General features: G+C 40.4%; 1 protein-coding gene across 5 annotated transcripts in view; it reads left to right on the top strand.

Moving 5' to 3' along the window:
* LOC129182379 (uncharacterized) overlaps window positions 1-21,949 on the top strand; it is a 61,615-nt gene extending 39,666 nt beyond the window's left edge. For 2 of the 5 annotated variants that reach the window (XM_054778412.1, XM_054778409.1), the window contains 10 exons: window positions 6,320-6,384; window positions 8,066-8,201; window positions 8,279-8,399; window positions 9,532-9,625; window positions 10,287-10,362; window positions 10,444-10,577; window positions 13,245-13,446; window positions 13,542-13,635; window positions 13,707-13,773; window positions 20,685-21,949. In XM_054778412.1, the coding sequence (XP_054634387.1) occupies window positions 8,117-8,201; window positions 8,279-8,399; window positions 9,532-9,625; window positions 10,287-10,362; window positions 10,444-10,577; window positions 13,245-13,446; window positions 13,542-13,635; window positions 13,707-13,773; window positions 20,685-21,563 (1,752 nt within the window). In that variant the 5' untranslated portion in view covers window positions 6,320-6,384; window positions 8,066-8,116 and the 3' untranslated portion in view covers window positions 21,564-21,949. Of the gene's footprint in view, window positions 1-5,954; window positions 6,385-8,038; window positions 8,202-8,278; window positions 8,400-9,531; window positions 9,626-10,286; window positions 10,363-10,443; window positions 11,304-13,244; window positions 13,447-13,541; window positions 13,636-13,706; window positions 13,774-20,684 lie in introns of those variants that run through there. The other 3 variants (XM_054778410.1, XM_054778413.1, XM_054778414.1) reach the window with 3 other exon arrangements.
* Window positions 21,950-25,869: the final 3,920 nt, after the last annotated feature.

Here is a 25,869-nt window from a genome sequence, read left to right on the forward strand (position 1 = left end):
TTGCATCCACGCACATAAAACATACACCATGCAGAGTAGAAGTATGAGTGTGGCCTTTGTCTGTTAATTCCTAATTGACAGTTTCCCCGCTTCCCCTTCTCGCTGCCTGTGTCTCTCACTTCTACGTCTCGCCACAGTGTCAAACGCTCGCGCCTCATTCTAACGAGCATTTTTGATTCCCTGTCCCAAAAAAAGGGAAACCAATGAGCTACATGAGTATGAAAATATTGAAAAAAATATATTAGTATGATATACAGTCCGTCATATATTTGCGGTTAATTGGTTCCGCGATAAGTGAATTTCTGTGAAGTAGGATTCAATATTAATAAATGGGACATTTTTGTAGTTGGAGCATAGAAAACCGGTTTATGACTTTCTAAATACAATCTTTACCATTATTAGAGCCAGGTAGACATGGAGTAACACCCCTGTAGTCACCTTCACACTCATATTATTCTTTGTTTACGCAGCTGTAATTACGAGCTAATTAGTTAGCCTCCAATTTATTTACTCTATTCTAAACTTGAGAAAGGGAAAATCAGACCAAAAACAGATGTTTTTTTAATACTCAGACACCGGAAGTCGGCATTTAAAGGCAAGACCGTGGAAAAAGCAGATATACAGTCGTCCCTGGCTATATTGCGGTTCGAATATTGTTTTTAAAAAAAAAAAAATTAATTAATAAATGATGGTTGTTTGGTGGTTGACTATGGCCTATTATTAGTCCAAAAATATTGAAAGACAAGTTATATGTAGTATTGTGGTCACTAGGCATCAGTAATTTTATGAGACATGACGTTTGAGACGTTTGAGTTAGATTCCGTTACCTTTCACCCTGCATGGAGACTGGCTACTGAGCCAGCAGAGCCAAGCCAACATGCCATGGCTGAGATCAAGTGGAAAAAAAAGGTTCTCTTCTCATTCTGTGTGGAAGTGGTAAGTTTTTGGCTTCATAGTTTTTCTTCCCCACGCCGTTTGAAACACTTTAACTTTCGAATAAGTAAATTGGAGAGGCTAACTAGTTAGCTTGCAAGCTTGCTATGCTAGTGGCGGCCGTCTGTTATGTATGTCCCTGCAGTGATCCTGTGGCCTGCACAATCTAAACGAAGAATAACAGGACTGTAAAGGGGACTACAGGTGTGTTATTTCTTGCCTACTGGGCTCTAATAATGGTAAAAAAAAGTCATATTATTACCCCTTCAGACATTTGACCTGAGGCCAGTGCCCCCTACTCTTGCACACTTAAAAAAACCAAACTTTTTTATCTTAATTGAATTGAAACATAATTGGTTTGGTTTGGTTTAGTTTATTTGAACATGAAGGTTACAATGAAATACATCTCGTGAATCATTTTTTGACAGTTCCACATGTCCAAAAGGAGTAGGAAGAAGCCAAGCTTATTTAATCCTACCCCCCATCCATTCTACATCTAGTACAGTACATGTAGTTCACTTCCTGGATTCCATGTCATGTTTTCAGTGATAGTCAGGATAACACATAATAGATAACGGTGAGATAACCGTCCCCCCAAAAAAAGAGAGAACATTCATAATAATGATAATATGATGACAATACTAAATAAATAAATAAATAAATAAGAACAAAGCTTTTTTTTTTTTTTTTTTTTTAAACACAACAAAGAAAATTATAAAAAAAAAAATAAATAAATAAATAGAAATAAATAAATAACAAATAAAATTTAATTAAATAAATAAAAAATAAAATAAAATAAAATAAAATAGAAAATAAAAAAATAAATAAATAAAATAAAATAACAAACCTGACAGAACAATCAGGACTCTTCTGCCTTGTATTTGGCAAACATCAACTGCTTGTATTGTTTTTTGAATTTGCTCATCTCTGTACATTGTTTGAGTTCTTTACTCAATCCGTTCCATAATTTAATTCCACACACGGAAATGCTGTGGCTTTTCAGCGTAGTTCTCGCATATAAATGTTTTAGGTTTAATTTTCCTCTAAGATCATATTTCTCCTCTCTGATTGAGAAATACTTTATTAGGTTTTTGGGTAACGAGTTATTATTAACTTTATACATTATTCTAGCGGTTTGAAAGTGTACTAAATCTGCGAATTTTAATATCTGTGATTTTAAAAATAAAGGGTTTGTATGTTCTCTATACTTGGCATTATGAATTATCCTCACAGATCTTTTTTGCAGTACAGTGAGTGAGTGAAGATTGCTTTTGTAATTATTTCCCATATCTCCACACAATACATTAAATATGGTAATACTAAGGAACAGTACAGAGTGTGGAGTGATTTTTGATCAAGAAGATATTTTGCTTTATTCAATATAGAGATATTTCTCGCCACCTTTTGCTGTATATATTTAATATGAGATTTCCAACTCATTTTTTCATCTATTATAACCCCAAGGAATTTGTATTCTTCCACTTTTTCAATATCCGTTCCATTAATTTGTATTTGGTCGTACGTGTCCTTTCTACTATTACCAAATAGCATTATTTTAGTTTTACTTAAATTCAGAGATAATCTATTCTTGTCAAACCATGACTTTAATATGACCATTTCATCCTTGACCTTTTTAATGAGTTCTTGTGTGCTTTCACCAGAACAGAAAGCAGTGGTATCATCGGCGAATAAGACCAATTTTAAGTTGTTAGTTACTTTGCAAATGTCGTTAATGTACGTTAATGTAATGTAATTAATTGGTTAATTAATTAATTTTATAGGAATTCCGGGTCAAAATGTTTTATTTTACATGGTGACATTTTGATCAAGTTTGACACGAGCACCGATAAATAGATAAGTAATCATCCTAAATATATTTTATTCCAGTCTGATGTTGGCATCCTTCTGTTTGAATGGGTTCAACGTGAGCTTCACTTTTTTGGTCCACTCATGATGGCTATGGTTTACGTCTGCATATTAATTTAATACCAAATTGATGGGGAAAGTTCAACAATCATGATAAAGCAGTATCCGAAGTACAAAAATACATGCAACCAACGATTGTAGGGGGAATTCACACTCACAGTGGCAGGTTTTCACCGCTGCTCCGTGTGGGAATTGCAATAACAATATACATTAAATCTCCAAGATTAGACACTCTTAATGCACCAAATAATCATCAAACCTACTTATTCACTTATTGTGGTTGAGCCTGGAACCAACTAATCGTGAAAAACAACGGACGCCTGTCGTAGTAATCACGGCTCAACAACAGAAGAGTGTCTTTGCGGGATATTTTTGTATATGTCAGCCCTCGTTTTGCTGTCTCTAAGATTGTTTCTGAGCCGTGATCCAAATACATTAGCTACATATACATTAGCTTAGATACATTTAGCTTCCAAAGCGGCAGGCACACAGGTGTGGTGTAACAGAGTTATAGTTCCTGGCGTGCTTTTATTTTGAAGACTGGACTTTACCAGATACAGCAAATGTTAAATTGAACCCATATAAGAAATACCACACAGGCACGCTTGTAATCATTCGCACTCTTACTTTGAAAATGAAAACTTTCGGTGTCCGAATATGAAAACATCTGTCTTTGTTCTGTTTTTTCTTTTTTGTTGACTGGTGATTTTATTTTTTGTGATATGAAATGTACAAAAAACATCAAAGTGTATTTTGAGATGTAGCTGGTCTCGTGCTTTTTGACACCAAAGACAAAGAACGCTTTGAATTTCAGTTTTATTTTCTGTATATCAAAATGAAATTGAAATAAATTAGGGGTGCACAATAATTATCGGACCAATAAGTTTGGGCCGGTATAAGGCAATTATGACGTCATGCCAACAAATCTGCTAACATTAAAAATAGCTCAGATAACCAATAATTTAAAAAATTCTCCAATGAGGCGAGATTACCGTTATGTGCAGGTGGCCAAATCAAGTGCTCCTTTTTTCTCCTGCCTGTGATGTTAACGGCCTGTAGTAACGTCCCCTGAGCGCACTTGTAATCAAACATTCACTTTCCGAGGAAGACATTTTGCATGCCACTTGTACCAAATGCGCCGCAATGAGGGTGAAAAAAATCCCATCGAACATACAAAAAACCTCATCAGCCACCTGAAACGCCACGCGAAATGTTTGCCAGAGACGTTCGTAGCATCACAGCGGCTGCTTGGAGCCCGTGCCTGAATACAGTGCACCTTGCTGGGCCACAGCAGGTGGCTCCTCTCACTCTATACTCTGGTTCTCCTGATAGCAGTGATGTGGTAGTAGTGATGTCATGATATTCGATTAGGACAAATCAACAGGTTGAGTTGATCAAATCCTCATTTGTTCGAGTCCTTCTTACCTCCAGGTGTGCACAAACTACACTGAAATGTAAATAAAAATAATCAGAAAGTTAGCGGCATTGGTTTGAAAAATCTCTAAAATAAACCAATCGTTTTCGTTTTTTAATTTCCATTCAAAAGAAAATTGAATGACCAAAAGTTAGACGCAGCAAACAAGCACAATGATAAACTTTCTTACACGAATACCTCTCTGACAGTGGGCATCATTATCCTATGTTAGATTGTGTTGGCATGTGTGCCTAATATTGTGGCAAGTACTCTTTTGAACAATAAATCATTGATATATTAAATTGACAGTCTAAATAAAATATTTCAAAAATGATGTGATGCTATTGTTTAAGCACAGGAAGTCACTAGTGGAACATTTTTTTTTTAAAGCCAAACCACAAAAACAGGTAAGTGAGGCGAGTGCTTGTGCCTTCTTGCACGGAAATGTTAGAGGCCAAAAAAAAAAGTCTGTATGTTACGTTAGGCTTTCACACAGTTTAAATGTCAAAATTGAAGCTAAGTGTGTGTGCTGGCAGCATCAACATTTCCAACTGTTAAATCCGAAAACTGCTACTAGCACGTATCATTTGAAATCATTTATTGTCAGGTTCCACTCATTGACATTGCACAAGATTGGGTCTACGAGAATGAGACAAGACCAGATTTTAAGTACAGTGAAAAAATATATTACAATATACAGTATTGCAAACTACTAATATAATGTCTCCTACGTCACACTCTTCTGCACTTTGTGTGTATGCTTGCTGCCCCACCTCCACCCACCGAGACAAAGCGACGAAATGGCTCACTCCGTTCATGCCGTTGTTCTGTGGAACAAACGCACCAAGGTGCTGAAACCAATTCCCAGAGTGAACTCCCTGTTTGGTATGCAATCACAGGAGTGCCAAAATTAAAAGGGAATACGTGCGGAAATACAAAGAGAATCAATAATACAAAAATAAACAAATATGGAAATACAAATAGAATCAATAAAAAAATAAATATCCAAATGTAGTCATATTTTTTACTATATTGTTTTAGTTTTTTCTGTATTGTTTTTGTTTTTTCCAATTTGCCGTTGTTTTTCCTGTTTTGTATTTGTCTTTTCCACTTGCGTTTTGTCATTGCATTTGATAATACCATGCAAATGCGGAAGAATGACCTTTGCTGTGGGCGGGTCATTCAAAATAAACGGGGGAAATTTAAATAAGATAAAATAAGGCATTTACCTCTTAAAGACTGCGCCACACAGCTTCATCCATATCTGCATTCTCGTTGAACACCTCTTCCCAATTCGTCCACGTCCACCATAAATTTCCCCGTTTACTTTTGCTCAACATGGACCTGTATTTGCGTCTACTTTCTGTCCGTGACATTATTTCCGGGCTCTCGAGTTTCCTTAACTACAGTACATAGCCACTGCAAGCAGAAATCCTGTAATCACGTGTGGAGTAGTCATCATGCTGGCAGAATGACCCGCCCACAACAAAGGCTGTGGCGGGTCATTCTTCTGCATTTGCATGGTATTACCAAATGCAATGACAAAACGCAAATGGAAAAGACAAATACAAAACAGGAAAAACAACGGCAAATTGGAAAAACAAAGACAATACAGAAAAAACAAAGACAAAATAGTAAAAAAAAATATGACTACATTTGTATATTTTTTTATTATTGATTCTCTTTGTATTTCCACATGCGTTTATTTTTTTATTATTGATTCTCATTGTATTTCCACATGCGTTGCCTTTTCATTTTGGCACTCCTGTGATTCCATAGTTTGGAGGCGAGAGACGAGGAAAACAGACACACGGGCACATGGCAATATATGGAGGAAGATTTTACTTTTTTTTTTAATGTACTGTGTGATTAGTTCATTTATCATCATCCCAGGTCTAGTGCCCACGAGTCATTTTTCTTCTGAATGAGAAATCTTGTCACGTTTTGTCACACCCCTTCTTTGTGGCGGAGTCAGACCAAGAGGTCGTGAAAGCAAAGCGTGCAATATAGAAATAGCCTTACCAGTTTTTCCTCATCTCTTCATAGGTTCTGATGTTGACGGAGTTGACATGAGATGGACTAAAACAAGTGCTGTGCAGCTTCTATGACAGGTAACGCACCACAGAAGAGTGTATCATGTTCAAAGGTTTATTCTCCAGAGAATGTACTAATTTGTTGCGTGCAAGTCAGTAAGGTGGACAATGACTCCAAATTAGGGGCGTCCGATAATATCGGACGACTTTGGCATAAAAATGAGATATGGGCTGATATTGGTATTGGTTTTACGTGTGTTAGACCTCATCAAACGGCGCCAAAATTGGTGTCATTGCTTTTGATAGTAGGAGAACACGTTACAATAGTTGACTATTGGTCATAATTATTCACTTTACGGCGTCAATGTCACTGCTTTACTGGGATTTGCACACAGTCAGGTAATCAACAGCAATTAACAGAAAAACATGCCAATGAATGACAATAAAGTGGAAAATTGCAGTGTTGTCCATAACGGGCAACAGTTGTAATTTGCAGCATAATCTCGTTCAAAACAAGCATATGTTTAGTTGTTGAACATCAGTGGGAGAACCTGATGACTACTTGCGGCTTTACTTGATTACTCAAAGTTAGCGGTGTCCAAACTGTGGCCCGGGGGCTTTAAAAATACAATTTAACAAAACAACTAAAAAAAGAAAAACAAAAGCAGAAAAAATGGAAAAATCAGAAGTCATTTTACAAGAATAAAGTCACAATATTAACAGAAACAAGTTGTAATGTAACAAAAAGTTTTCATTTTACGAGAATAGTGTCGTAATATTAGTAAAATATATTATTAAAAATAAAGTCATTTTAGTAGCATGACATTGAAATATTAAAAAAAAATAAAAGTTGTAATATTAGGAGAAACAATCAAACAACAAATAAAGTTGTAATCATTTGGAAAATGAGGTTGCGGAAAAAGTTCTAATGTTAAGAGGATAAAGTCAAAATATGGGAATGAAGTCAGAATATCACAAGTAGAAAATGTACAAAAATAAAGCTGCAATAGAGGATTAAAAGAACAAAACAGCAGAAATGGAAAAAACAGCTGTAATTTTACAAGAATAAAGTTAACATAAGAGAAAAAAGTCATATTCCAACATCGAAAAAAGTAAAAAGTGCGAGAATAAACTCGCAATATGAAAAAAAAATAATTTTAGTAGGTTTGAAATATTAAAGAAAAAAGATGTTATTTTTTAAGTCGTCATATTATGGCAAAGGTAATGAAATAAACAAAAACCCAGCAACAGTGGAAAAATATATGATAGTGGTTTATTTGGTCTAAAAAATGTTGACAATAATATCTTTTAGTGTAAATTTGTGGGACGATAAACATTTCAAAAGGCACTTGTATTGTTTTTTGACTCGGTTAAATAAAAAGTTTCTTTGTCCAGTTACATTTTTTCATTGTACTTTTCTTAAAATGAATGTTGAAATCTCGTCCTCTCTCAATCTCGCGTAGCGTCTCGTCTCGTGAATTGGGTGTCTCGTGACACCCTTAATATCTACATGGGTTGTTTTAAAAAATATGAAAGTGGCAAAGTTGTAGCCTTTGTTGGAAAAAGTTTGGACACCCCTGATATAAGTGCTATTCACAAATGAAACTTATATACTTAACATGTGCTATTCTTCTTTTGATTAAAGAACAGGTGTGTGGTAAAAAGTGTGCAAGTGGAAGTGAAGCCTTGAAACTAACAACTCTACTTCTGTTTTTCCCCTGTCCAAATGCAGAAATAAAATGTATTCTTATTTGAACAGAACCAGGAGGGGGAGGAAGCAGTGAGTTCCATCCTTGCACCTGAGACAATCATGAGGGTCATTCTTGTTTTTCCTCTTCTCTCCCTGCTACGAGTTGACGCCAAAACACAAACGTGCCTGGAACGCCAGCATGAGCGTAAGTTGTTGGGTTTTTTTTTTTTAAGAGAAGCGCAAAGCAAAAAATATAATGAACACGTTTCCAACGTCCCTCAGGTCTCAGCTGCTACAACGACTACAGTCGCAACATCACGTGCGTGTGGAACAGCACAAATGTTCCGCATGCGGACAATGCGGTGTGCTGCATACACGCAGAAAAGATCAAATATCGGACGCGGTAAGGCTGCTGCTTCAGGGAGCTTTAGTACTTTGTGTAGTACTTTGGGTAAAATAAGTATAAGTATTATAATTTCATTTATATTAGATTGAGTGAAATAAGTATTCAATCCCCTACTAGCCAGCAAGAATTCGGACCTACGCAGACCGTCCATGAAGCACACAAATGAGGCCTGTCCCTTTAAGAAAGACCCTCACTTTATCGTGTTTTTTTTTTTTAAAGAATAATTTAAAAAATAAATGATCGCTGTTTCGTGGTGGAATACGACCTATTATTAGTAATAATAATAATAATACATTTTATTTATATTGCACTTTACATTTTAGCAATCTCATTGCTACAGAAAGACAAATTGAGGTTTATAAACAAAGCACGAGTATAGTTATAAAATATATCCATCCATCCATTTTCTATACCGCTTCTCCTCTTTAGGGTCGCGGGGGCATGCTGGAGCCTATCCCAGCTGACTCTGGGCGACAGGTGGGGTATCAAAATTAAAATTAAACCTATAAAGTATATATTTTTTTTAAAGTCACACGACAGAAAAATGGAGCTCTTTGTATGCATCAAGTGGACTGGACGTGTTTGGAGGCAGAGAAATGGTGAATATGAGTCCAACAACACCACCCCTACTGTCAACATGGAGGTGGGAGCATCTGCCTTGGGGATGTTTCTCTGACCAAAATCCCTCCTGAGATGTGTGCAACCCTGGTGAACTACAAGACATGTCTGACCTCTGTGCTTGCCAACAGGGCTTTCTCCACCCATCCATCCACCCACCCACCCACCCACCCATCAATCCATTCATCCATCCATCCATCCATCCATCAACTACAAAAACACCTTTTGTATTGCCATCAAATACTTATTTCCCTCAATCAAATACAAATTAATGTTTTTTGTAACCTCCCATAAAAAAACAGGGTAAACCTACAAAATGAGATCCAATACTTTTGGCCATTGTATTATGTACTGTGTTTAATACACAGCAATGATTTACTGTAAATAACAAATTTAAACGTATAAATGAAGTAACAAGGACCCACGTACAGTAAACATGAGACCAGGAAAAAGAATCTTGCTGTCGGAAGAGAAACTGAAAGGGGTTTTTATTCCTTTTTTTAAATTCCAGTATTTCTTACTCATCTTCCTGTATGCTGGCACCAGCTGACATCTCTACACCCGCACTTAAGACGTGTTCTCTGATCTTCAAGAAAGAAGGCACTGTGAGTGTGAGCAACTCTGCAGTGACACAGTGACACTCTCAACATCCCTGCAGGCACAATATAATACCAGTACAGGAGTTGTATACAAATTTCTGCCTTTACAAAGATCAAAATTAGGGATGCCCCGATCGATCGGCCACCGATCAGTATCGGCTGATTTCCTTTAAAAAAATTTGATCAGTGCATGCCGATAAATGCCATTCAAAGCCGATCACAAAAAGCGATTGGCGTGCGGCCGCAAACCCTACATGTGTGCCATGTCACGTAGGGTTGCCAACACCCGTATTGAGCTGACGAGGGACGCACTTTATCCTGTATTGCCATGAGAATCAAAACTAGTCTGTAAAACCTCAATGTTTTCAGTTTGACAGCTTGACACAGGCTACACCAATCCATGCCAGACATCTACACTGCTTGAGTGTAGATGTGCTTGGTAAATAAAGTACTGTACAATTGAAATGTTGCCGGTCATCAATAAAACACAAATAGATGACAGCTGTAATAGTGATGAAAGTTGGACCCCCAATCTCACTCATGGATGATCGCTATTGGAATCAGCAGCATAAAACCCAGATAATTATAATGACTCCATCAGGAAATCCTGTAGGATACATAGTGGTCATCTACTCCCGCTACCAATCCTAACCAATCGATTCTGCAGTTTCAGTCCTCCGATGTGTTGAGAATTTCTCTGAACTGTTCCTCTGTGGAGATGTCCTACAGGCCGTACTGCCACGGTGAGTCCAGTGGATAACACACTTCCTAGTTTGAGCCACTCGTCCTGAGCTAAAACACACTCCACCTGTGCCATCCTGCAGTCAAGCTATATCCTCCAGGAGAACCAAGCATCAACCTTACAACGGTTTCCTGGGTCCCGCAAGCAGCCGAGCACGGAGGAATTTCATATTACACCTTCCAGCTGGAGTGGAAGCCAGAGGATCAGTCGTGGAATGTGTGTACACTAAGACTGTCACTCATACACATACAGTTCACCAGACGAGGCGATACACCATATTGGGTTCACGAGAACGAGACGAGGCGAAAAGTACAGTGACAAAATATAGAAGTTATTTAACTGAGTTACAAAACAGTGTGGATGCATTTTGAAATCTTTTATAACTTTGCACGCATGACACAAGCATGGTGCTTTTTTAACTGGTGAACTTTTTTTCACAAATTGAAACTGAAACTTAAAATTATACAGGTTTGAAATAAGGATGGCAGTTGTAGCTGCTACTACTAATCATGTATGTTGACGAGTGTGGAGTCATGTAAAGACACATGACTAAGTTATTTATTTATTTTTTGGAAACCCTGAAGTACACGGTGATCAAAAAGAATGCGCCAAAATCAACAACAATATTTCAAAAATGAAAAACAATAGAAAACTCCAGCTTGGACACATGTATTGTACATACTTTCAAGTTTTTATTTCATGTTTTACAAGCGCTCAATGTGGCCACCATCGTCAGCATGGACAACATCAAGCCCATATGAGAATTCTTCGCGGTCCAGGATGTCGCGGCCCACCGTGTTGATCGCAGCTGTTATTCCATCTTTCATGTCATCGATATTTGCTGGAAGTGGTGGAACAAAAAACTTTGTCTTAACCCCACAAGAAGAAGTCTCACACAGTGTGTCACTCTGCGTTTGGCCTGCCAGATGCCCGGACCTCACTGTGTGTAACTTTTTGTTGGCTTGATGTTGTTTGTGCTGCCGGCGGTGGCCACATTGAGCACTTGTACTTGACTGAAGTATCGATATTTTGATTTGAGAATCGATTTTAGCGTATGAAGAGTTGTTTCGGAAATATCGGTATTTCCGTATCGAGCCGCACATCTACAGAATAAACCAAAAAATTATGACATCGTGCTGTAGTTTCACAGTTATTCCACATATTAATTTTTCAATATAATCACATGAATCAGACAGAATACATTTTAATTATGCAATATACAGCTTCAGTCATAAACCATTTAAACAAGTACTCATTTACTTATATTATTATTAACACACACGCACTCCCACACGCACTTACACACAGTCTGATATATGCGGCCAGCCTTTCCATACCTCATTTCGCCTTCCCAAAGGCGCTAGCTTAAAGGAAAACTGCACTTTTGGGGGGAATTTTGCCCATCATCCACAATTCTTATGTGTTGTCTTTTCTGTGCATTCTAAGGATATATATGCAGCAAAAAAGAGGCAGGTAGTTAAATACAAGGTATTTTATCCATGCTGTGACCATATAGTAACAGGTACATTCATGATAACATGTATTACTTAAAGTGTTTTGCCCTATTTTGGTAATTTTAAGTGTTAGCAGAACTTCCTTTCTGGGTGCATTGATTTCACAGCAACATAGAAAGGAACGCTACACCTTAACTTTTCCAAACTCAAAACCAAAAACACAGCAGCAGTGGCGGCAGCTCCAATATGTAGCATTTCGCTACCTATTTTCCTTTCACTAGTGGCCTGAGGCATTGTGAGCAAGTGTGTAGTGAAGCTAGTCACTAGCCGGCTAGTAACTAGCTGGTGTGGTGTGGCGAGGTGTCACTACGCCAGTAATGTAGTTCTTCAGCGTAACAATGTTAATAGCAATGTCGCTGTAGCTTGGTTAATATGCAGGTCACATTATGTAAATGGAGCGTTGTTGCCATTTTTTGGAGGTTTTTTCAGAAGGCTTTGTAGGCGTTTAGAGGTGCGTCCCTTTATGTGCATTCTTAGCTGCCTCTTTTTAGCTGTTTTCATATCTTTAAATCACACAGAAAAGAGAAAGACGTATGTGTTCATGTCTCACATAAGGATTGTGAATGTTGAGCAAAATTCCAAAAAAAGAGTACTTTTCCTTCAAACAAAAAAGGTAGCCTTCCACGTTAGCCTACCATCCAGGTTGACACTTCACCGCCGGAAACTCTCTTGAACTTACTGTAAACACGAACAATGTAATGAAAACACAAATACTCATTAACTTATGTCTCACAATATTTAGACCAACAATCAGTCCAACCAACTTTACCTGAGAAAATACAGTATGTGAGCACATTGTCACGTGGGGCTACACGCCACAAGCAAAGTTCCATTTCTCACACACAGGAAGAAAAAAGTGACCTACCAAAATAAAAGCCTACCAACATCCAGTGGAGGTACTACGCGGTCTACAAAATAAATGAATAAAAGAAGACAAACATGCAATTTACAAATATCACATTTTCGAAGATGTCATACACAGCGATCATGATTTGATCTGACAAATAAGTAAGTTTGATCAAATGTAGAACTACTAAAGCTTTGCTTGGACATTATCACAGTGGAAGCTGTTGAACTCCGAGTGACTCTGTAACGTTGGGTGCAGGTAGGATTGCAGTCCAATCTGGCGCACTTCCTCTTCCATGTTACGTGTATTATCATTCACATTAGCGATGCCATAGTTCATAGTCTGATAGACTTCTGGCTGTCCTGGTCTTGCACGAGACAACTCTTCTCTAAACGACAAAATATCGCCACGTTTTGATCTTGCAAGATCTTGTGACACCCTTGTCTATACACACAAAAATACATCTACAGTATATCTTAGCGGGTCAAGGGAAAAACTAAATACATTTTGTGTGGCCATCAGGGGCCGTCAGTGCAGAGAGCCGAAGAAATACATTGTGCGTGGTACTGCAAGACGCAGCTGAGCGAAGACTTGTTGAAGCGTGGCGTAACGTATCAAGCGCGCCTCAGAGTGCGCCCGTCTGAGTTCCAGTCATTGTGGAGTGACTGGAGTCCCACAGCATCGTGGACTTCATCCATAGGAGAGGCCAGCGAACCACCCTCGGGTGTGTTTTTTCCCGTTCATGGCCAATTCAACTTGTATTGAAAAGCAAACCGACAATTTCATCTATGTTGAATAATCAGTGTTTGTCTCTGTCAGGTTCCTTTGCATTCATTGTAGGAATTACAGTCGTAGGCACAACTTTTTCCCTGTTTCTGGCTGTTCTCATCTTCAGGACTGACAAGATGACCTGGTAAGCCCAAACAAAAACACATTCCCCCTCTATGTTGCTATATCTTAAGGCTATTGCATTTTGTCTCTTAGGGTTAACACTGTCAAGAAGATAAGAGCTCCACCAATACCAGACCCAGGAAAGTCCTTCCTGCAGAATGTAGGTTTGCAACTGACAATCACCAATTGATTTTAACATGACAAGACACAGAAGCAGGTTCTTTTCAAGCTTAACACAACTAATAAGTTCCTCCCTGTCAACTGCATTCTTGCCATTTATTGTGTGAAAATGCAGCTTTTAACATACAGTGGAATGGAAAAATGTTTGCCCTTTCCTGGTTTCTTACTTTTTTTATATTTATAGTTCTTTATATTTTTTTGCATGTTAGTCACACTTTAATGTTTCAGATCATGAAACAAATGTAAATATTAGTCAATGACAACACAACTGAACACAAAATGCAGTTTTCACATGAAACTTTTTATTATTAAGGGAGAAAAAAAATCCAAGCCTACATGGTCCTGTGTGAAAAAGTGATTGCCCCCTAAACCTAATAACTGGTTGGGCCCCCCTTAGCAGCAACAACTGCAATCAAGAGTTTGTGATAACTTGCAACTTAACTTAACTTACAGCGCTGTGGAGGAATTTTGGCCCACTCATCTTTGCAGAATTGTTGTAATTCAGCCACATTGGAGGGTTTTCCAGCATGAAGCGCCTTTTTAAGGTCATGCCACAGCATCTCAATAGGATTCAGGTCAGGACTTTGACTAGGCCGCTCCAAACTCTTCATTTTGTTTTTCTTCAGCCATTCAGAGGTGGACTTGCTGGTGTTACCTTTATGCCAGATGTAATGGAACACACACCTTCCAAAAAGTTCAACTTTCTCATCAGACCACAGAGTAACAAGCCTTAATGTTCTTTTTGTTCAGCAGTGGTTTTGGTCTTGGAACTCTGCTATGCAGGCCATTTTTGCCCAGTGTCTTTCTTATGGTGGAGTCATGAACACTGACTAACCTTAACTGAGGCAAGTGAGGCCTTTAGTTCTTTGGATGTTGTTGTGGGGTCTTTTGTGACCTCTTGGATGAGTCGTCGCTGCACTCTTGGGGTAATTTTTTTGGCCGGCCACTCCTGGCAAAGTTCACCACTGTTCCATGTTTTGGCCATTTCTGGATAATGGCTCTCACTGCGGTTCGCTGGAGTCCTAAAGCTTTACAAATGGCTTAATAACCTTTTACACACTGATAGATTTCAATTCATCTCAGTTAAGTTTTAACAGGGCCGCAATCACTTTTTCACACGGGGCTATGTTGGCTTGGATTTTTTTTCTCCCTTAAAAATAAAAAGTTTCATTTAAAAACTGCATTTTGTGTTCAGTTGTGTTGTCATTGACTAATATTTAAATGTGTCTGATGATCAGGAGGTCATATCACTCACCTCCCGGTCGAAATTAATTCTGTCTTTCGGGACTTTTATAAAAATGTATATACACCTCAACCTCAATTAAACAATCTCTCCCAGATATTGAAACATTTCTCAACACCATAGAATTACCCAAATTAAATGAAGAACAGGTAACAAACTTAGATTAACCCATTTCATTAATAGAACTTCATGATGCTCTACAGCGGTTGCCAAATAACAAAGCACCAGGACTCGACGAGTTCCCTGCTGAATTTTATAAAGCATTCTGGTAATTACTAGCCCCAATATTTCTTAGAATGGTTTTGGAAATTAAAGGCAGGCAGGTCATGCCTGCCTCCAAACATGAACTCAGCTACAATCAGTCTCCTGCTAAAATCGGATAAGGACCCAACACTACCTTCCAGTTACTGTCCAATTTCTCTGATTAATGCAGATCTTAAAATAATATCCAAAGTGTTAGCTATAAGACTGGAAAAAGTTACCCCTCATATAATACACCCTGATCAATCAGGATTTATCAAGGGGAGAAACTCAACTAGCAATGTACGCCGTCTAATTAATCTGATTGATTACTCTATCATCCATGAAAAAATAATTTGGTAGAGTAAACTGGAAATTTCTCCTCACAACGCTGCAAACATTTGGCTTTGGAGATTCGTTTAGAACATGGATTAAAATACTACATAGCACCCCGAAGGCCCCTGTTCGGACCAACAATCAGATCTCTCCAGAATTTACTTTACAAAGAGGTACTAGGCAAGGTTGTCCACTCGCTCCCTCACTGTACTATTATGTATGACTCTTCCCAGATATCTATCTCACTCATTAACAATTATAGCACCTTCTCACATTACTCCATTAACTGGTCTAAATCCACAGTACTGCCCATTAATTTTGGTTTCCAGAGCACCCCTCTCTATACCACTGCGTTCAGGGAACATTAAGTATTTGGGTATTAACATTTCCTCCAACCTGTCAGACCTGATCCACTTGAATTATACTCCACTATCGAAATCAATAGAGGATGATCTTGCGCGTTGGAGAACCTTGTCCAGCTCACTCACGGGCAGAGTATCCACCGTGAAAATGATGATCTTACCAAGGGTTTTCCATGATCCCCACCAAACCATCTATAATATGGTTCAAGTCATTAGAATCATATATAAATAAATTTCTTTGGAAAAATAAGACAGCACGAATAAGTCTCAGAACGTTACAAAAATTTAAAGAATATGGAGGCTTAGAACTCCCAAATTTCTCCAAGTACTTCCTTGCAAACAGGCTACAGTATATCTTAAAATGGATGAAACCTAACCCATTGGATTATTTATGGCTACACATTGAACAATCACTTAGCCATGAAATCCCAATTTTTTTTTATCCGCCCTTCATTAGCCAAATCCTCCAGAAAAATAACTGTTTTAAAAGTATAAATAGACTGTAAGCACCACTCTGACAGCTTGGTGGGAATTTCTAAAAATAACTAGATCCTTGTTCACTCCTTTCCAATACACTCCCATCTGGAATAATCCTGACATCTTCCTTAAAAAGAAACATTAAATTTTCCAACATGGCACGAAAAAGAAATAAGTTGTATGAAAATATTATTCAATGAAACAACTTTATCTCATTTAATGACCTTGTTACACAGTATGGAATAAATCATAACAAATTTCTTGAATACATACAAATTAAATCCATAATTAGAGCAAGTTTCAGTAACATATCATGGGAAAGCAATCCCACCATTGACCAATTTTTAAAAATATCTGTGTCACGAAGCGGCAGGGCCGCTTTCTGCATTCCAATATGCAGAATATGACACAGTGCGTGGAATAAAAAAGTTTTATTACCAGAATGGTAATAGTACAAAAATTACAACAAAAGGTGCAAAAAGTAACAAAAATGCTCAGGGCTTAATGCCAGGAAAGAACGAAAAACACTGCTGTGACAAAGAAGCAGGAAAAAATACTAAAGACTAAACCAAAGGAGCTGCGATACAAAAAGGTAGCAGATAACACTTAGCTGAAAGGCAAACACAGGATACTATGAGCAAAGGGTAGACCAGTTAGTAGCCACCGGAGGAGCGGAAAATGGCTATAGGTTCTCAGGACACAAAGTAATAACTGGCACTGCTTCCTTGTCTGGCAGCGGCTGATAAAGGTGTAGGTTGATTGACTGCAGGTGCGCCTCATCAGCGCAATCAGGTCAGAGTGTGCTGCAACACACAACGGAGAGAGGGCAGCAGAGCGACAGACACTGAAACATGACAATCTGCTCCTAAAACATTATCTAAATTATTAATTCTACTTTCAAAAAATGACAACACAGTCAGCGTTACGATCTCCAAATGGAACTCAGATTTACCTACAAGCTGTGACCCTGAATTATGGAAGCAAATATGCCCCCATGCTTCCTAGTTAATCAAAAATCCCAATCTAGAGCTGGTTCAGTTTAAAATCCTTCATAGAGTACACTACACAGGACATAGAATGTTTAGAATGGGCTTAACTGAGATCATAGAGTAGATGACTACTTACACTCCATGTGGGCCTGTGCTCGCCTTTAATAATTTCTGGCACGGAGTGTGTGAAGACCTATCTTTGGCACTTGGTATCTTCATTGCTACTTCCCCTTTATTATGCTTGCTGGGCGATCTCTCCACAATCAATGTAGAAACAATGCCCTCCAGGGATGGCGCATCCTGCAGGTGCCGGGCGCCGACTGCTGCTGGGGGGGACCTGTGTGCGTCTGGTGGGGCTGGTTTTCCCTCAGCCTGCCTTGCCTCTGGGGGTGGGGCGGGGTCTGCCCTGTGCCCTCCTGCTCGGCTGCTGAGTGGGTTTGTCCGGTGTGGGGTGTGGGGGGCGGCCTCTCCCCTCGGTGGGGGCACGGGAGCTTGTGCCCAACTTCTGGCGGGGGGCTGGCGGGCGGTCCCCGCTACTTGCTGGTGTCTGGCTAGCCTCCGTTTCCTGGCTGACGGCTGTCTGCCTGCCTCCAGTTGGTCTCCCTTGGTGTGTTGGTGGATGGGCGGGGGGTGGGGTGATTGCCGGTCTGCGGCGTGGCGGGGGAGTGTGCTTCAGCGTCCGGCGGGGGGGGTCGCTCCTCACGTGGGTCCTGTCGTGTGGTGCTTGCCCTTCTGTCCCTCCTTAGCGCTTCTGGCTTTCGTGCTCTGTGGCTGTGGCCGTGCTCCGCTCTATGTGGGGCCTGGTTCGTTTGTGGTTGCTGTGGCATGGCTCCCTTTCCAGCCGTGGTTGTGTTTGTGCTGCGTGACCGCGGTTCCTGCTGTACTGGTGGCGGCCGGGTCTGCCTTGGGGCGTGTGGCTGGTCCGTGGTGTTTGACGATTTGGGAGTGGCGCTGTGGACGCTGCCTCCGGTGGGACTCCGATGTTGTGGGTGCTGGGGGTGTCGTCTCTGCGGGGTTGAGTGGACCGGACTGGCCATCCTGCGGCCTGTAGCTTGCCTGAGACTGTGCTGTGGTGAGTGATCTGTTGGTCATGTGTCCTTGGTCCCCCCGGCTCGGGTTGGACGGTGTTGGGGTGTGCGCTTGTGGTGCCCTCATCCGTCCTGTACGGCTGCACCAGCTCACATACATATAGGACTTTGGGAGGTGGTCTACGGTCGGGCGTGGCGGGGGAGTGGAGTTGCTTTGCGGAGGCTCCTTTGCCTCTGCCATGCCTCTGACTCTGTCACCCCTCAATTTTAATCACACAATAGACACTTAGGGTTCGGGGGGGCTGGGCAGGTGAGGGGCCCACCGTACTTCAGCTGTCCCCCAATTTTAATTGCATCGCTAGCTGTCATCCACATACATCCCTATAATATACATGCACACACATACACCCCTCATGGGCACAGGGACCAGCTCTTCATAGCTGCCCTCTTTTATTTATTTATATTTTTAATTGCATAATAGACACAATCCCACCTTATCACATACACAGGTGGAGCGGGCTGGATTGGGGTATGTCCTGCCCATTCCGCGGCACCTATCCGCCGGGGTCGGGGATGTGGCTGTGGACTTGTACGCTGCCGGTCACGGCGCAGTTGCTCGCCCAGGGTGGCCTGGCTTGTGGGATGTTTTTGTCTGGTTCGCCTGCCCTTCCGTGGGGTGGCCCGTTGGGGCCTGTTGATGCCGGGGCTTGCGCCCGGGGGGACGGCTTGCGGTGCTTCCCTTGGACTGACCTGGGCCGTGGGCAGTCTCGGTGTGCCCGTGCTACGGATGGCCTGCATACCACCGTGGTGGCCTGGGGTTGCTGCGCCGTAGTGGCTGCTGGGGGGCCGGGCTGTCTGGTGTGGTGGGGCTTGGTGCTGCTCGTGGGGACCGTGAGCCTGGGTGACGGGCGAGGGGGAGAGCATGTACCCTGGAGCCAGGCCTGCCGGAGGGTGATGCTCTGCCGGGCGCTTGGGCGTTTGTCGCTGCTGGTCTTTGTGCTCTGCTGGGCCGCTGTCTGCGTCTTTGCCTCCCCCGGTCTGTCTGCGGGCTTGTTGGGGGGTGGTGCTCCGGTGCGCGGGTGGTGCGTGGGTGGTCTGGCTGGTGGGGTCCAGCGGTTGGTCAGGTCCGGCGCTGCCGGCATAGGCAAGCTCCTTTCCGGTTGTGGGGGCGTCTCTGGGCTTGCTGGTGTGTGATCCCCATCTGCTTTTGTGGGGTGTGATCTGTCGTCGGTCTCGGTGGTTGGCTGTCGTCCGGCCTGCCGGTGCACTGTTTCTGGTTGGGATTGGCTCTCTGCGGCCCCTTGCTGGTCTTCCCAGGGGGGAGGACTCTGTAAGCTGGCTTTTGGAGGGCTGATCTTTGTGCTGCCTGCCCCTGTGGGCTTGGTGGCTTTCTAGCGGCGGGGGCTCGGCCTGGCTATGTGGGGCAGAGCTTGCTGGGTGGTGGAGGGCAGCCCCTCTCCTTTCATGCATTCTCAGTGACAATTACACGCTCACACACTTGGGCACCTTTTATATACATGAAGACTTGCACACATACAGAGATACCTGTACACACGTACATATGCACACTCACAGTACATACATACTTCCCCACATTACTCACTGAGTTAACCAGGGTGTTATTATGTTGTTGGTTTCATTACAGCGACAGTGATGTCGGCAATATAATTATAGTTTTTAGAATTGTTTGCATTACAGTTATTGTCATTCTGATCACTATCATAGTTAATAGTTTCTTTACTACTATTATGTGTGACTGTTTCAATGCAGTATTGTCAGTGATTGTTGATATTATTTTGCCCCTTCTGTCAGGGTCTCTATAGCGTCACAGTCATTTGCTGATGTAGCCTTATTTGTTTCTGTTGTTTTGTTATTGTTGTCACAATTTTTGTTGCTGCTGTTGTCCTTGTCTCTGTCTTTTTTTGTCCCCCTCTTATCCCCGGCTGTCCGGCTGCTCCAAATTTGCATAATAACAAAACATCAAAGTCAGAATAAAGTCTGTATAACTGGGGAAGTGTATGTCACACTTTTCCCTGGCAGAGCAAATCTATTGAGCACGTGAAGGCATTTAGATTAACAATACTATCTGCCCTAATGGCTGGACACGACAAAAAATAAAAAAAATTGTTTGATGATCTGAAACATTTAAGTGTGACAATTATTTTAACCAAGCATAATGTCTAGTCACTCATCTTGGAAGTTCTTCTCTCCTTCAGAACTGGGTGAGTCCTCATTTCAGCAGTGAGTACTTGAAGACCTCCCTGAGGCCTGAAGAAATTCTCCCTGTGAAGTCAGTTGACCACATGGACGGTTTTGCACCTTGCAATCGAGAGCTGGAACTGAAGGAGAAGATGAGGAGCAAGTATGACTCAACCGGTTTGAGCTTCTCCAACCCCAGGTATTCTCATGTGTGGCTTCCTTCTGCCCACTCCCTCACTGCGGGCAACCTGGATCCCTGTGCGGCCGATTCACCTTGCAGGCCCGCTGTGGCTCTTGTGGATGATAAAAGCCACATCAAGGATTGGGATAATATCCTGGAACTTTTACTGAAGCTCCCCCAAGGCGACAGCTGTGAGGTGATTCCAGTTATTTCAGACTATGCAAAAATTGAGACGCTCCAGGTTGATTGTGCCCAGCCACCAGATACTGGAGTGCCTAGCTGGGAAGAGAGTGGGAAACCTCTTCAGAAGTGTTTTGATACAGCAGGGAGCAAAAGCCTCTCCACCCAAGGGCCCATCCAGGTTTGTCTGGACTATGAACGTGTCCACATGCTACACGACGACAGCCCCGAGCTTCCCAGCCAGGATTCTGGCATCAGCAGTATGGGTGAGGAGCAAGGAAGTCAAGAGGAGAGTATAGAGGACATTCTGGAGGAGAAGCCTAGCAAATTCATGTTTCCTGCTGTGACTTCTCCTCCTTTGCCCAAATTCTCATCTCCTTTTACACCTTTAAGCATCTATGGAGCATGTTTAAGTCCACATCTGCAAAGCCTGCAAGCGCTCATCCTAGAGTCTGACACAGACTTAACGTCATCAGTAGAGCCCTCTAGTGGTGCCTACCTGTCTGTCTGCAGGAAGAGACCTGAAGAAGATTGAGGACGGAAAAATAAATCTTTATTTTGACATGAATGCATTATATATTTGAACAATCTTTTAATTTATCGTTATAATGCATGACATCCTTCCTATTGTAATTGCCTTTTGTATTTATCTCAAAGTTCAGGCTGTCAAGTGGTTTGGTTTGGTTTGGTTTGGTTTGGTTTAGTTTATTTGAACATGAAGGTTACAATGGAATACACCTCATGAATCATTTTTTCACAGTTCCACATGTCCAAAAGGAGTAGGGAGAAGCAAAGCTTATTTAATCCTACCCCCCATCCAAATCTACATCTTGTACAGTACATGTAGTTCACTTCCTGCATTCCATGTCATGTTTTCTGTGATAGTCAGGATAATACATAATAGATAACGGTAAGACAGCCCTCCCCCCCCCCCCCCCCCCCCAAAAAAAAAAGAAAATTATATATATATACAGTATATATATATATATATATATATATATATATATATATATATACATATACATTAATAATAATAATAATAATAATACTAATAATAATAATACTAAATAAATAAATAAATAAAGAACAAAGCTTTTTTTTAATAAACAAAAAATAACAAACCTGACAGAACAATCAAGACTCTTCTGCCTTGTATTTAGCAAACATCAACTGCTTGTATTGTTTTTTGAATGTGCTCATCTCTGTACATTGTTTGAGTTCCTTACTCAATCCGTTCCATAATTTAATTCCACACACGGAAATGCTGTGGGTTTTCAGCGTTGTTCTCGCATATAAATGTTTTAAGTTTAATTTTCCTCTAAGATCATATTTCTCCTCTCTGGTAGAGAAATACTGTATGAGGTTTTTGGGTAACGAGTTGTTATTAACTTTATACATTATTCTAGCGGTTTGAAAGTGTACTAAATCTGCAAATTTTAATATCTGTGATTTTAAAAATAAAGGGTTTGTATGTTGTCTATACTTGGCATTATGAATTATCCTCACCCATCTTTTTTGCAGTACAGTTAGTGAGTGAAGATTACTTTTGTAATTATTACCCATATCTCCACACAATACATTTGATATGGTAATACTAAGGAACAGTACAGAGTGTGGAGTGATTTTTGGTCAAGAACATATTTTGCTTTATTCAATATAGAAATATTTCTCGCCACCTTTTGTTGTATATTTTTAATATGAGATTTCCAACTCATTTTTTCATCTATTACAACCCCAAGGAATTTATATTCTTCCACTTTTTCAAACCATGATTTTAATATGACCTTTCATCCTTGACCTTATTAATGAGTTTTTGTGAGTGAGTTCTTGCTTTCACCAGAACAGAAAGCGGTGGTATCATCCGCGAATAAGACCAATTTTAAGTCGTTTGTTACTTTACAAATGTCGTTAATGTTCAAATTAAACAGTTTTGGTCCCAGTATGGACCCCTGGGGTACTCCACACGTGGTGTATAAACTCCCAGATGTATATTCTCCTAGCTTTACAAATTGTTTCCTCTTTGCTAGGTAGCTTTTAACCCAATTCAAGACTAAACCTCTAATTCCGTACCTTTCTAATTTTGAAATTAAGATAGTGTGATTAATTGTATCGAAGGCTTTTGTCAGATCCATGAATACTGCTGCTGCGCATCTTCTGTTGTCTATGGCAGTAGTGATTTCTTCCGTAATTTCATGCCATAGAAGTTGAAATGTTAGCTCTGTAACCATATTGACTGCTAGCCAATAATTCATTCTTATTAATAAATTTGTCCAACCTATTATTAAATAGCTTCTCCACAATTTTAGAGAATTGTGGTAACAAGGAAACTGGCCGATAATTTGTAAATTGGTGTTTGTCTCCTTTTTTGAAAATTGGAACCACCTTGGCTGTTCTCATTTTGCTTGGAAATATTCCAGTCTGAAATGATAAGTTACTAATATATGTTAACGGGTCTGCGATCTCATTGATGACCCTTTTAACTGTTTCCATTTCAATTCCATGACAATCAGTTGATGTTTTTGCCTTAAAATGTTTAACAATATCAGTGATCTCCTTTTTGGTTACAGCAGTGAGAAACATAGAATTAAGATTCCTATCAATGATATCATTCCCTTCATCAATTGTGTCTTGTTTTGGAATTTCCTCTTCCAGTTTTTGTCCAATATTTACAAAATAATCATTAAACATTTCAACTACTGCATTCATGTCATGTTTTGTGTTTCCAACCATGAAATAGTGAGGCTAGTCTGCTTTCTTAATGCTGTTCCTTATAATACTTTTTAAGATGCCCAAAGTTGCTCTCATGTTATTTTTATTCTTATCTAGTAATTGACTATAATATTCCCTCTTACACGCTCTCAAGATAGTTGTCAACTTATTTTTGTAAGTCTTATACTTTTGTTCTGCTTCTGTGGTTTGTTGAATGATGAATGTCCTGTATAAAGTATTCTTCTTCTTACAGGCGCTTTTTAGCCCTTTTGTCATCCATGGCTGGTTGTTTTTCGTTTGCTTCTTGGACTTTTCTTGCCAGGGACAGTTGTTATCGTAGAGCTCCATATAAGTACCAAGGAAGCTGTCATATGCCTCATCCACATCTGTTGCACTGTAGACACTCTCCCAACTTTGTTCTTCTAGTCCTTTCCTAAAGGCACGGATGCTGTCCTCTGTACGCAATCTTTGAAAAGTCTTTTTTGCCTCCACCTGTGTTTTCTTATAATGTTCATTGTAAATTATGAACACTGGAAGATGATCACTGATGTCACTAATTAGCAGGCCACTGATGGTGTTATCAAAGTCATTGGTGAATATATTATCGATGAGGGTGGCACAGTGGTCTGTTATTCTGCTTGGTCTAATGATTTTAGCATATAAACTCAAGCTATACATTGTATCTGTGAAGTCGTTTATTTCCTTGCACTTGTGTGAGTTCAAAAGGTCAATGTTGAAGTCTCCACATATGAAAATAGTTTTTGGACCTATGTCTGTAAACTTTGTCTTAATCCAATCCTCAAACATTCCAATCTTTGACTTTGGAGTTCTATACACACAACTTATTAACACATTTTTGCTTTTTTCTTTACAGATTTCGATTGTTATACATTCTAAAATGTTATCAATGACAAATGACATATTCTTTACCATTTTGTAGTTCAGATGTTTGTCCACGTATACAGCCACACCTCCTCCATTTGCATTGTTCCTGTTTGCACACGTCATTTCATATCCTTCCAGCTCGAAGTCCATTCCTTTGTTAGCATTGATCCAAGTTTCTGAGATTGCTATTACTTTGAAAGGTTCTTTGAATTGATTCAAATATTGTTTAATATTAGTAAAGTTTGCGTTCAAGCTTCTGCTGTTTATGTGTATGATGGATAACTTGTCGTCGTTGATGAAGCTGTTGTGACCTACGTACAACACACTAGTAGACCACTAGAGGTCGCCAAATTATGTTAAAGTAGTAATACTTGTAATGTCCACCTGAGGGAGACATGGCAAAGATTCTACCTTTGTAACAGTCATGTAACATGAACAGTCTAGTATGCTCAGTATATTGATGCTTTAAGTATAAGAAACCATACAACACATAAGTTAGTTAGTACCTCATGTTCTAAGAACATTTGTGCAGAACAATAACTAACAACTATATAGCTCAAACATGTAACTTTAAGCATTTGCACCAAAACAATACTGCAAAGCACGCTGGGGAACGGGACGTGCTCCCAGCGACGCTAAAATACGCTAGCATGCATGCCATCGTAAGTTTTTAAAAAGGCAGCGGGAGCAAAACTGAGTTCGGTTGTACTTTATTGAAGTATTTAACAATGTACTCATGTTATTTTTGATCAATCCTCATTCACAAATCCATCAAAGTCCTCATCTTCTGAATCCCAAATGAACAGCGGGGCAAGTTCTCCATCAAACACGGCAGGTTCCCTCTCGTCATCATCAGAGTCAGTCTCGTTGCCGTGCGGCTCCTCAGAAAGGATGCCGACTTTTGCGAAAGCTCGAACAACAGTGCAAGCAGACACGTTAGCCCAGGCATCGACAATCCATTCACAAATTCTGGCGTTGCGCTGCCTCCCAGTCTTAGTAAAGCTGTGTTTGCCATCTGTCATCCATCGCTCCCACGCTGCTCGCAACTTCACTTTGACTCCATCAAGCCTCTTGGAATGATGGCAAGCTCCGAATTAATTTGCTGCACTTGGTTTTTCACAGTGGCTGTGAGATGGGCGTGCATGGAGTCACAGATCAACAGGGACGGTGACGCGTGGAAAAAAAAACATCCGGTCTCTTACACCGTAACTCAGCCACTCAGCCATTTTCTCCTTGGCCTTCCAGCC

Source organism: Dunckerocampus dactyliophorus, chromosome 6 (genome assembly GCF_027744805.1).
Source record: "Dunckerocampus dactyliophorus isolate RoL2022-P2 chromosome 6, RoL_Ddac_1.1, whole genome shotgun sequence".
NCBI lineage: Eukaryota > Metazoa > Chordata > Actinopteri > Syngnathiformes > Syngnathidae > Dunckerocampus > Dunckerocampus dactyliophorus.